The following is a 13,059-nucleotide window of genomic DNA, read 5'->3' on the forward strand; positions in this document are numbered from 1 at the left end:
GATTTAATTACTATTTTGTAACGCACTAACAAAACATTGCTATCCTTATTAAACAAACCCGACATAAAGCATAATGTTGAATACATAATTGATTAAATTTTTATTTTTATTAAATTATAAAAATGTTCAAATATAGCCATAGACAAATGAGAAACGTGTTTTATTAGTACAGAATTGTAAGTAATAAATCTTTGATAGTAATTCAACTGCGATTGTAACGATTGCCATCGCCGCGACGCACAACATCTTTGTACTCATCCATACGACGCATGCGCTCTAAATATTCTGGATCATCATTCTCGATTTGTAACTCTTCAACAGCCTTCTCTTGATCTTCCTTTTCATTGGGATCTTGTGCAGCGGCTATTGCTTGTTCACGATTCATTTTGGCAACTTTTTCTTCATCAGGGAAAACTCCATCGCGCACACGTTGATCGTAGAACTCATCGACAGTCATCACTGGCAAACTTGGATAGCCCGCGCCGAAAACTGCCTTTTGTGCAGAGTTACGAGTGATAATGAATGGTTGCATAGGTTTTTTCTTAGGTTGCTGAGGATGGTGGTGGTGATGATGATGATGCTGATGTGAATGTCCAGCTGTCTCTGAAGTTGTTGTTGCATTAGCATTGTCGAAATGCTCAATAGGTTTTGTACCTTGCATTGTACGCATTTGTACCATTTGTTTTTCCAACTGTATACTATCCAATTCCTCATTAGCATCGATAATGCTTTTATTCAGTAGTTTTAAGAAATATTCTCTACGCACTTCATCATCTACACTTTTATTGCGTACTGCAAGTTTCATTTTCTTCACAAATTCTTCCAACTCTTTCTTTTTTCTGAATTGTGCAATTTTGTCATTGCGTGCATGAGCTGCACGCATAAGTTGTGCTAATTCATCTGTATTACCTTCGGCACCAGCTGCATTATTTTTATGCTCTTTATGTTCTTCACATAACTCATATTCTTGACAGCGCTGTAAAAAGTCTCTGAAAATGTATACAAAGTTAGGAAAATTTCAATGATTTTTTGTTTACGGCATACTTAAAATATACTTCAGCAATTTGGAGTACTTCGTCACGACTTTCTTGTTGAAGTTTTAATGACACTTTACCCAAAAAGAAGGGGAGCATCAAATATTGCAACGAATCTGTTGATACTTCATCAATAAGCTCATTAGGGCTGAATAGACCAATCTGATTTACAACAGTTGTGGCTTCTTCAAATTTGGTCATAGCATCCTTAACTTTGCGCTACATTAAATGTATTAATAAAAGAACCCGGTAATATCGCTAAGTACTCATACTCACTTGGTATTCAGTGGAGTTGAATGGCAGAGAAGTTTCTTCCAATTCCTCGTATCCTTCCCAGCCTTTGGTAAATATCGCTTGCAAACTTTGATCACCATTTGCTTGTGTATCATCTCTAACTTCCTTTTCCGACATTATTATATTTTATAAATATTACTGACTTTTTATGATCAACTGATGTACTGTGCTGGTGTTTTTATTTGTTATGAAAATCTGTGAACTGTGCGAGAATACATCAGGGGCTTACAGGGTGTTACTGAAAATTCATTATTTAGTGCTACATATATTTGTGAAGAATATACTAAATAAAAACAACTAATGTCTGAAATAAATAATATTTTTTTTATTAATTCTAGTTGACTGTTTTAATTATATTTGTGGTATGTTGCGATAAAATTTTAAGATAAATAAAGTTGTTTATTACATACCAATTTAGCAGTTAATATGATACACTCTGTGATGAAAATCGTATTTCGAGTTTATCGCGGAGTCTTGACATCTGATGAATTTTTGTTTATTTACAATTGTACACAAAGTTCTAGATAGCCCTCCAAAATACTATACATTTCAATAAAATAAGCACTGTGTATCAAACATATACCGGTTTTTATAGCAAAGATTTCTGCAAAGATCTGGAAAATGGGCGATTATGATTCTGATGAGGAACAATCTCAACTTGAAAAGTTACGGTACGCAAAAGTGCCGCGAGGTATGTTTGTTAGTGGCTGGGATGATGATGCAGATGATTTAATTGAGGAAGACAAAAATCCACAAGGTAAGTTTTCTATATAATTGTATATAATTAGCATATATTAATAATCTATATTAGCGAGTATAGAGCGAATGATCCTGTGGGCTGTAAATGAAAATAAAATCAATGAAGTCCGCGATATATTGAATTTGGATAACAAGGCAGTTTCTGCAGTAGACGATGACGGTTACACTCCATTACATCGAGCGTGTTATAATAATTTTGTTGATATAGCCAAGCTGTTACTGCAATACAAAGCCGATCCTAATGCACGGACAAATATGGGTTGGACGCCATTACATTCAGCTTGTAAGTGGAGCAATGCTGAATGCGCCGAACTATTGTTGCAACATGGATCCGATGTAAACGCGAAATCGGATGGCGACCAAACACCTTTACATGTGACGGCCACTGTTTCCAACTGTCGCAATACTTCTACTGTGCTATTTATGAACGAAAACATAAATCCACGGGCGTTAAATAATTCAGAGGAAACCGCTGAAGATATTGCACGGCGAACTGGTTTAACTTATCCAATATTTGAAATGGGTCACCCAGCTTACGATGTCGAAACTGGTATAATAGATTAACATTTATTTGTTTTTATTAGCAGCAACCATCAATAAACTTTCTGTTTTTAGTTTTGGTTATTAACACTTTATTTATTTATACTTTTAAATATCAATAAGGTGAGAAATTATCTGTTTGAAACATTTCTTAAATATTACCTATATAAATCATTAAGAGACTAAAATACTTCTAAATAAACATATAATTAGGAGTTTCTAACCGGCTTGTGGGTTTCGCAAAAAATGCTCGTAAAAAGACTTGGTATAATCAACCATTTGATCCTGCATTGCCGCTGGAACAAAATTTGGATTACCTTGACCTCCTTCGATGGTTCCTTTAGCTGTGTAACGCATATAACTGGCAACGGTTGTTTCTGGCGGCAGCACAGCACCGTCCTCTATAATACAGCAGTCTTTAAGCGCACAACGTCGGCCCTGAGTTAAAAATTTAATATGTTTTAGAAATTCAACCACATTCTTCTTCAAAAACTCACAATTATTGCATTTTTTCCTATGTAAACAAATGATCCAATTGAACTCGCCGATACAACTGCACCTTCACCAATAAATACATGATCCCCTATATGCATAGGAAAGAAAGCGATACCCTTGCTGAATTGTTTGTAGGGCGGACGGATGACAGCATTCTTGCTTATAACACAATAACGACCCGTACGTACATTCGCCAAATCACCACGAATTATTGCACCGGTTTGTACTACAACTTTTCCATTTAGTACAATATTTTGTGAGCCACACAGAACGGTTTGCCTGCTGACCTTATTGCCAGAAGCCTGAAAGTGGAAAATATTATAATTTCTATGAGCTAAGTTTATTTTAATTAACTTACTGTCTCCACATATTCATCTTTACTATAATATGTATCTACGATTTCCATTTAAAAGGTTATAGTATAATAGAGGTGCGCCTTAAAATCACTTAATATTATTCCCAATTTGTCGTTGTTGATGACGAACTCAGCAGCTGTTTCTGACTTCAACATACACTACTGTCATTTGTAAATGTAAATATTGGCGAATGTCAAACGAAAGGTAACTGGATAAAAATTAATAATATAATATGGCGTTTATAGCTGTTGCATATTTCAACTCCATGTTTCGGCAACCAAAAACATGACAACATGAAATTAAATTACTAATCGCAAAGCAATTGTTGATAACATATGAATTTCCAAACTTTAATTGCTGACTTTGTTATAAAGAGTTTTTCAATAAGAGCGCTAAAAAATATTTTTTTTTAATAAAACAAAAAAATTCCTTTGAAAATACATTCGATGCCATTATGTATGGAATTCGATTTCTCTTGCATGGCTACTGCGGGCACGCTTTCAGAAGTCCAGACGGTGAACCCAATTTTAGACGGTTTTCAAACATAAATTAGCCGATATTGCTGCAATTTCACGTTCGATATTCGTACGAAGTTCATCAAATGTCGCTGGCTTGTTGGCATAGACCATAGACTTTAAGAGTCCCACAGAACATATTCTAACGGCCTTAAATCGAACGATCCAGGCGGCCAATTGACTGGACCATTTCGTGAGATAACACGTTCACCAAACTTGGTTTTCAATAAACTGATTGTGAACGCTGTTTGGCTTGTGGCTTCGTCCTTTTTGGAACCACATATTGTCCAAGTCCATATCATCCAATTCGGTCCAAAAATATTCGGTTATCTTTGAGCGGTAGCTATTCCTATTCACAGTAACGTGCCGGTTTTGATCATCACGGAAGAAGTACGGTCCAATAACGCCGCCGGCCCATAAAACGCACCAAATCTTCATTTTTTCGGGATGCAATAGTAACTCATGGAGTACGTGTGTATTGCTGCGTGACCAATAACGCATATTTTGCTTATTGGCGAAGCCATTTAGCCAGAATAAGCCTCATCGCTACATAGGACGCAACGCTCTTAAAGTTGAGGCTACTGACTCCGAATTTTGGTAGTAAAAATAATATCATTGCATGATGAAATGGCAAAAATTACTGAAGAGAAATGTAAAAAGAGCGGGAAAAATATGGCTTCGTTTGCTGTACTCATCGGTATACTTTTGTAGCGTCCCTTTTGAAAAACCCTTTAAAAGTCTACTTAGGTAAAATATCAAACAATAGACCAGTCTATATCAAATTTGTTTATAAAGTGGTAATATGTAGTACCAGATTCCAGCATAAGAAAATACATCAAGCTACTTGGCTTTCTCCTGTTCAAAACACGCGTAACCAAATCGATCACGTTGTGATGGACGGAAGATATGTCTCCTGTGTTTTAGACGTGCGTACGCTCCGAGGACCACATATAGACTCGAACCATTCTATCTTATCGAAAAGCTGCAATCGCAACATACAGCCACGAAATACTCTACCCGACTTGCACTCCTGCTCGCTGAGAGCACTCATCAGCATCTCGGTATAAGAGAACTGTGGAACGGCATCTCAAACTCACTGAGTACCGCTGAAGCCGATACAGTTGGATGTCGGCAACGACAAAAAGCAAGCTGGTACGATGAGGATTGCTCGAAAATTTTATGAAAAAATGAAGCGACTTAAGAAGGTTTCAAGACCGTAGCATCCTCATGTAGAGTCCAAGGTGATAATCTGGTAACCGATGAACAGGGCATACTGGGATTATGGAGGGATAACTTCTCCGACCTGCTGAATGGCAGTGAAAATACAACACCAGGAGATGGCGAACCCGATCTCCCAATCGATGACGATGGAACAGATGTTCCATTACCCGAGCATGAAGAAATTCGAATAGAAATTACCCGCTTGAAAAACAACAAAGCAGCGGGGGCCGATAGATTACTGGCAGAGCTATTCAAATACGGCGGCGAAGAACTGATAAGGTGTATGCATCAGTTTCTTTGCAGAATATGGTCGGAAGAAAGCATGCCTGACGATTGGAACCTCAGTGTGCTCTGTTCAATCCATAAAAAGGGAGATCCCACAATCTGCGCCAATTACCGTGGGATAAGCCTCCTAAATATCGCATACAAGGTTCTATCGAGCGTACTGTGTGAAAGACTAAGGCCCACCGTCAACAAACTGATTGGACCTTATCAGTGTGGCTTTATACCTGGAAAATCGACAACTGACCAGATATTCACCATGCGCCAAATCTTGGAGAAGTCCCGTGAAAAGAGGATCGACACACACCATCTATTTGTCGACTTTAAAGCTGCTTTCGATAACACGAAAAGGAGATGCCTTTACACCGCGAAGTCTGAATTTGGTATCCCCGCAAAACTAATACGGCTGTGTAAGTTGAGCAACACCAAAAGCTCTGTCATGATTGGGAAGGACCTCTCCGAGCCGTTCGATACCAAACGAGGTTTCAGACAAGGTGACTCACTATCGTGTGACTTCTTTAACTTGATGCTGGAAAAAATTATACGAGCTGCAGAGCTTAATAGAGAAGGTACAATTTTCTATAAGAGTGTACAGCTGCTGGCGTACGCCGATGATTTTGATATCATCGGAAGCAGCAACCGCGCCGTTTGTTCTGCTTTTTCCCGCATGGATAAAGAGGCGAAGCGAATGGGTCTGGAGGTGAATGAGAACAAGACGAAATATCTCCTGTCATCAAGCAAACAGTCGGCGCATTCGCGTCTTGGCTCCCACGTCACTGTTGACAGTCATAACTTCGAAGTCGTAGATAATTTCGTATACCTGGCAATTAGCATCAACAACACGAATAATGTCAGCCTCGAAATCCAGCGCAGAATCACTCTTGCAAACAGGTGCTACTTTGGGCTGAGTAGGCAATTGAAAAGTAAAGTCCACTCTCGACGAACCAAAATCAAACTCTACAAGTCGTTTATCATTCCCGTTCTGCTTTATGGTGCAGAAGCTTGGACGATGTCAACATCAGATGAGACTACACTAGGAGTTTTCGAGAGGAAAATTTTGAGCAAGATTTATGGTCCTCAGAACATCCGCAGACGATGGAACGATGAGCTGTACGAGTTATTCGACGACATTGACATAGTTCAGCGAATAAAAAGACAGCGGCTACGCTGGCTAGGTCATGTTGTCCGAATGGACGAAAACACTCCAGCCCTGGAAGTGTTCGATGCAGTACCCGCCGGAGGAAGCCGAGGAAGGGGAAGGCCTCCACTCCGTTGGAGGGACCAGGTGGAGAGCGACCTGGTAACACTAGGGATCTCCAACTGGCGCCGAACTGCGAAGGAGAGAGAGAGACAAAAATTGTAACTACTTTACAATTTCCATAACCATTTTGAGACGGCTTTAGTTCTATTTCCATTTATGTGTTTTTTTAACATTTTGCAACGTATATTTTACTACAGATGCTAACAAATTAACACTAGAATACTCGCATATTTTAATATGTAAGAATTTAATATTACAAACTTATTACTGACCTTGTGCGTTCATAATTTCCTAAGCCCAATGCCAATCAGTGCCACAAAAACCTCAATGTGCAATGAGAAGCGTGGCTTGAAACAAACAAGGTATGCGTTACAACTATATGAAACCATGATATATACCTACATATGTACATATATAGTATAATTGTGCATACCCTGTAGGAAAATAATTATGTTGTAACAGTTACATAAGTCGAATATATAACATCTTTTAGATAAAATATTAATTTTTCTTTACTTGGTATTTTACCAAATGAAATAATCGTATATTTTAAAAATTTTATATATCAGAAATTATTGTGGTTGTGATGGAATTGTTGCCATTTTTAAACAGTGTTATATTTCATGCTTGGATTTTTTTAATTTTTAATTTTCTAAAATGAAATTTCTGAATTTTCTGATATTTGTTTATTTAGCTATCTTTTTGTTCTCTTTATGGTGTTAGAATTAATTTTAATGTGAAAAATGGTATGGCTGGCCGTGTAAAAAAAATGGCATTTACAGATTTATGCCACACACTTCCAGCGACTGTCTTTGTGACCTGTTGATTGTCATCGCAAATGCAAAGCTACACTGGAAACTGAATTCGTTTGTACTAAAATGGCAAATCGTTGAAAATCAAAGGAATTCGTTGAATCAAGCATTTTGCACCCTTTCAAAATTCATTATTCGATAGCTGCGTCACAATCAGTCGGGTTCAATTACACAGTTTCGGCGCATGAAGATTGCGAAGCATAATAATGACAGACCCAACGCAAAGGATGCGGTGGCATGCCAGACAAATCCAAAGAATTTAGAAATTCCGCTTTAATTTTCAACACGATCGATCGATTTTTATGAACAAAAATCTCCCGAAATTTGACTTTGGTTCGTATAGTTTAAGTCGTCGACATCGGTATTTTTGGCAGCTAAAATTGCACGTGCACTCAACCAATCGTAAGTTGTAAGTCCACTCTGAATAATTAGAGTTTCTACCAACTGAAAGGTAAGTATGGAAGCAATTCTAGCTTAAGATTTCATTATTTTACAAACATTTTGCTAAAACTATATTCATAATATTAACGTCTGCGGAAAGTAATAGTCGTATTATTCCTATTTGTGTCAAATTATGTTTCGATATCTTAGTTGGGTATTGAGTGATCTATACTACTATTATAAAGAGGAAATATTTGTATGTATGTTTGTAATGAATAAACTAAAAAACTACTGTTCCGATTTCAAAAATTCTTTCACCATTGGAAAGCTACATTCACCCCGAGTAACATAGGCTATATTTATTGCTGAATCTTAATTTTCTGGAAATAGTTTCCAGGTGAGGGTATCAAAAAGACTCCGTGATTCAGAATCTTAATCTGAAACTGAAAATCGTATTGGAAGTCATTCTTTTCGCATCGCAATCGCGTGTTAGAGAGTCGAGTAAAGAGCGCTTGCAGCTGTTTGCAGAACAAAATTTGAAAAAGTTTGTTTAAACCCGTGCGAAGCCGAAGCAGTCTGCTAGTCTACTCTAAGTTAAAAAAAATCCTCATGACTTTTAAGATTACGTTATATGTACATATGTAATTATGGCCGTGCCGCAGTTGCAGTCCGATTTCACCCATAACAAATTAAAGACCTAACAGTTATAAGTTGCATTGAAACTAAACATTGACTATCAAGATGCGTTACATTAAAAAAATTGTAGGAAAATCGCAAAATTTTTCACAGTAAAAATTCAACTTTCTTTTCTTTTCAAAACAAATAATTCAGCGCAGGGCAACGACTGCGGGGTCAGAAAAATTGGACTCATCGTCGATATAGTCGCATCATATACCTCCCATATATCTGGGGCTTTGAAAAATTATAGTCCGATTTCGGCAATTTTTACACCGGCGGTGATCCACTCAAAATAAAGTATTTGTATTGCAAATTCCATCCAAATATTCATATTCCCAGTGTGATCCTTTGTACCAAATTATGTTTTCATAACTTTTTATGGCTTATTTATAGCACAAAACACGTCAAATTTGACGATGAAGAGAAAAAGACGACGATAGATTACTGCAAATTTCTGCAGCTAACTTTAACATTTATATTAACTTAACAAATACACTGGACAAAAAATAAATAATAAAGACGCATACAAATTCTACAAAAAACAACGCAAAGAAAATCATTTATTTAAATCAATACAACACAAATTAGATTTTAATAATTTTGGAACATAAAATATATACCTTTTACTTTAAAATCCATTAAAATTCGGGAAAGTTAATATTTGACGCACCACTTTGAATTGCTCCTTGAGTTGTGAAGTATTCGCTGAGCTGAGCTTTGAAAATTAACATGTGGTCACGTCTTCGATTCTATTTTTAGAAAGTCCCGTTAGACTTTCTAATCAAACTGTATTTCTATATAGATAGGTAGGTAGGTAAAGTGGATGTCAGATGACTTACCTAGGCCTTTAGAAGGCTCATTGTGAATCCACCGGGACTCAAATACCTTTACACTAGAATGTCCTCTTTGAACCACTCTGTGGCTTTTAAGTAGTTGAGCAACTCAACCAGTTTGATGTTCGCAATCTCCGAGATATCGTCGAGGAAACCGTGTCCGATTTTGCGATTATTTTCCTGTACAATGCTTTTCATTCAGATAGAAAATGTACCACAGTCTAGTAGCCGGCACGTGTGGCCTTTATTCCAATCAGGTCACGTTCTCCTGCTAGTTGAGCAAGTCACAGATTCTTTCCACCGGGATTCGGCCCAGTCTATGACCTGCTTATCGATTAAGTGTCTACACGTGGCTAGCGGCATGCATATTGCCCCTTTACTGGGATCCAATTGTAAAGTTGTGCCCAATCTGGCTAGTTCGTCAGCTTCACAGTTACCCGGAATATCATTGGGTCCAGGAACCCGCTTGGCTGTCTGTAAAAATATAAATATTTCTCGTAGTAAGCACCCTCTTTGCCAACACGTGCAGACTTTCTTTTATTGCAGTAATCTCTGCCTGAAAGACGCTGCAGTGTTCTGGTAGTCGGAAGGCGATTCTAGTATTTAATTTTTCTGAAAAGACACCGCCTCCAACGTTTATCCAATTTAGATCCGTCCGTATATATGCTTACTTCTTTTCCTTGTCTACCTCGCTTCTGTCCCTCAACTGACCAAATGCTATATGTCATGATTGGCCTTACCACTGCTGTGTAGTGCCAATGAGTTACTCGAGGCGTTAGTCCCCATCTAAGTCCCACCATCCTTTTGCAGTTGTAAAGTGCTATAACAGCTTTCCTTACCCTAGCTTCAAGGTTTGGTTCCCATGAGAGCTTCCTATCTAGAGTTAGTCCCAAGTAGCTTGCTTTCTCTGCCACTGATAATCTCGTATATAAAAGTTTGGTAATTTTAGAGGCAGTTCGATTATATTTTGTACAAATACTTTTTTTTTACTTTTGGTCTATGTAAACAATCACTGTGCAATGATGTCTGCTTTCGAATCAGATGAGTCTTCTTGTACAAGATCAAATGACAATGTCGATGACGAAACACTTAAATTTTTTGGGACACCCTAATGAACAATATATTCTAAAATATAATGAAAATCTAATAAAATCAAAATACGTTTTGCTCTTAAGTTTTCTTGTGGTTTTCTCTAGGTATCAAGTTTCCGATATTGATATGTAGTATAATTGTGTATATGTATATACATACAAAAGTGAGGATATATATGTATTTATATTGCTTTATATGCTTATACAGAAATTGAGCATTGAGTTACATATATGTATGTATGTATGTATGTATAATATATGTATGTATATGTAAAATAACTGCTTAGAACTATATGGAAACTATATTTGAACATTTCTAGGCGATTAGAACAATAAAAACACGGCACATGCAGTTGAACTTGTTACGAAAAGCTTTAATTGAAGGACAATAACTCAATTAAAACAATTACTGGAGGCAGTTTTGTAAAGCTAGCGCTTGTACATATGTACATACGAGTATGTATGTATGTAAGTGCAAACAAGTCTAAAAACGCAACGACTTACATATTTACATTTCCCTTATAAATTAATAGAAACGGAAATGTGGAGTTTGGCACATCATTTTCAATATGAGTCAATGTATTACTACTAGCGCATGTATGGATGTGTGTCTGATTTGCTTTTAAATATTCAAAGCATTAGCCTGGTTACTCATACGCCCGAGCATGCCGGTGAGAACACCACTATGAGTTCAATGTCACACACTTATGTAAGTATGTATGTACAAAATAGTGTTGCTGGCTGCGCATGCATACATGCATACATACTTTAGTATGTGAGCGTTTAGTTTGCTTTTGTTTAGTTTACTAAGCACGTGTCACCATTGTTTTTGTAAACATTTAATGTCACATTAATGTCGTTGAACGTTCGACCAAGGGTGGGTGGGTGTTACGCTGTCATAATGTCGGTTATGCTGATTATTTCGAATATTTCGTTTTGCTTTGCAGTGAATGGCAAATTTTTTGACATTGATGTGCGTGGGTAATGCAGCTGTTTTTCTGATTTCTTTTTTGTTTTTGTACAGTAGTACGATAGTACATGCTATGCTGATGTTATTGTTGTCACTTAAGGTGCGGAAGTTGGCAGCAGTAAATAATTGTGCAATTAGAGCAGCGTACAAACAAGAAGTGGTGGGGGTCAAGGTGTCAAAACATTAAACACTGCTGATGGGAGTTTAGCGGTCATTAGATTTGTGTTTTGTTTTGATTTTACGTCTTAGTTTATGGGTGACATGTATGAATTTTTTTATTTTTATACGCACAAGATATTAGTTTGAATTTCATGCCGTAAATCGGATGAAATAATTAATGTTAGTAGAATATCCTATATATGTAGCAGATTTCCTTGAAATTTCATTGAATTGATTTTAACATTGATGGTAATCAATTCGGAATGTATATTGAGAAAGGAAAATAAGTTTTATTTGTAAAATTAGTTCCGCTAGGTGGCGCCAGTGTTCGTATATTACCAAAGGTTGTGCATGAACTAGACTGATGAAGATCGTAGGAAGCCTATGGAGGCAAATTAAAAGGTCTTTCTGTAAATTTATCTGCATTCGTAATACATTTTATAACTAGAAATTTTATTTTATGAAAAGTTTTGTCAACGATTATAGCAAGTCAAAGAAAAACATTACTAGTTATCACTAACTCCGTTATTTAAATTAACGAAATCAGTCCAAATATCCAAATTCGTAAACTATCCATGGTATTTTATTACATTAAGCTACACATTTTATAACAAACAAGAAAGGGCTCATTTATTTATTTCTTAAAGATAGCACATAATTTGACCAACACTTGTTCTCACACAATTAAGCCACTGCGTTACAAAATTACAATTCTGAAAAAAAGTTACCGAAGAAACTTTGCAGTTATAAGTGCCGACATTATAAAGGGCATTTTCAGAAAAATTAGTAATGTGGTTTTCGAAAAAATTAAATTGTTTCGCAATTGGTCTAATCACTTGTGCTCATATAATTAGGCCACTGTAACGAAAGCGTAGAAATCACGATCTTAGCGAAAAAAAAAAACATTTTGTAAACTCTTTATTTGACAATGGGCAAAAAAAGAGCTTCTTGTAAAGGATAAATCACATGGGAGCTTCTAAAAATTCAAAAACCTTGTGAAAGTAAGGGAATCCCGTATCCTTTACCATATTTTAGGAAACATAAAATTCTTGAAAGTGTGCTTCGTAAAAAAAACAATACCTTGCGACGATAGGTAATTACCACGAATGAGATTAGTAGACCCTATATCACAAGACAAGAATTAAACCCACGATAAATACATAAACAAAATCTGTGAAACATGGTGGATTATCAGTCATTGTATGGGGGTGCTTCACCTCATACGGGGTATGTCCACTTGTAAAAATTGAGATTAAAATGACTGGTGTATGTACAAAGACATTTTAACATAATTAGGATTAATAGCGATCTACGCATATCCCGAACTTAATCCCTATTGGAATCATTAAGAGAACAGTTTCACCGAGAAAACCGTTGA

General features: G+C 36.6%; 3 protein-coding genes across 3 annotated transcripts; 1 reads left to right on the forward strand and 2 right to left on the reverse strand.

Moving 5' to 3' along the window:
- Positions 1-71: 71 nt before the first annotated feature.
- On the reverse strand, positions 72-1,538 carry LOC105216837 (immunoglobulin-binding protein 1). Its single transcript, XM_011191531.3, has 3 exons — positions 1,311-1,538; positions 1,045-1,253; positions 72-989 (listed from the first exon to the last, which is right to left on the reverse strand). Exons 1-3 carry the CDS (start codon positions 1,443-1,445, stop codon positions 203-205), a joined length of 1,131 nt encoding a protein of 376 aa, XP_011189833.2. The 5' UTR covers positions 1,446-1,538; the 3' UTR covers positions 72-202.
- Positions 1,539-1,770: 232 nt separating this feature from the next.
- Positions 1,771-2,715, forward strand: LOC105216836 (ankyrin repeat domain-containing protein 49). Its single transcript, XM_011191529.3, has 2 exons — positions 1,771-2,085; positions 2,140-2,715. The coding sequence occupies exons 1-2, from the start codon at positions 1,950-1,952 to the stop codon at positions 2,649-2,651; spliced, it is 648 nt and encodes a 215-aa protein (XP_011189831.1). The 5' UTR covers positions 1,771-1,949; the 3' UTR covers positions 2,652-2,715.
- On the reverse strand, positions 2,710-3,667 carry LOC105216835 (dynactin subunit 5). Its single transcript, XM_011191528.3, has 3 exons — positions 3,481-3,667; positions 3,125-3,424; positions 2,710-3,065 (listed from the first exon to the last, which is right to left on the reverse strand). The coding sequence occupies exons 1-3, from the start codon at positions 3,526-3,528 to the stop codon at positions 2,847-2,849; spliced, it is 567 nt and encodes a 188-aa protein (XP_011189830.1). The 5' UTR covers positions 3,529-3,667; the 3' UTR covers positions 2,710-2,846.
- Positions 3,668-13,059: the final 9,392 nt, after the last annotated feature.

Source organism: Zeugodacus cucurbitae, chromosome 3 (assembly GCF_028554725.1).
Source record: "Zeugodacus cucurbitae isolate PBARC_wt_2022May chromosome 3, idZeuCucr1.2, whole genome shotgun sequence".
Classification (NCBI taxonomy): domain Eukaryota; kingdom Metazoa; phylum Arthropoda; class Insecta; order Diptera; family Tephritidae; genus Zeugodacus; species Zeugodacus cucurbitae.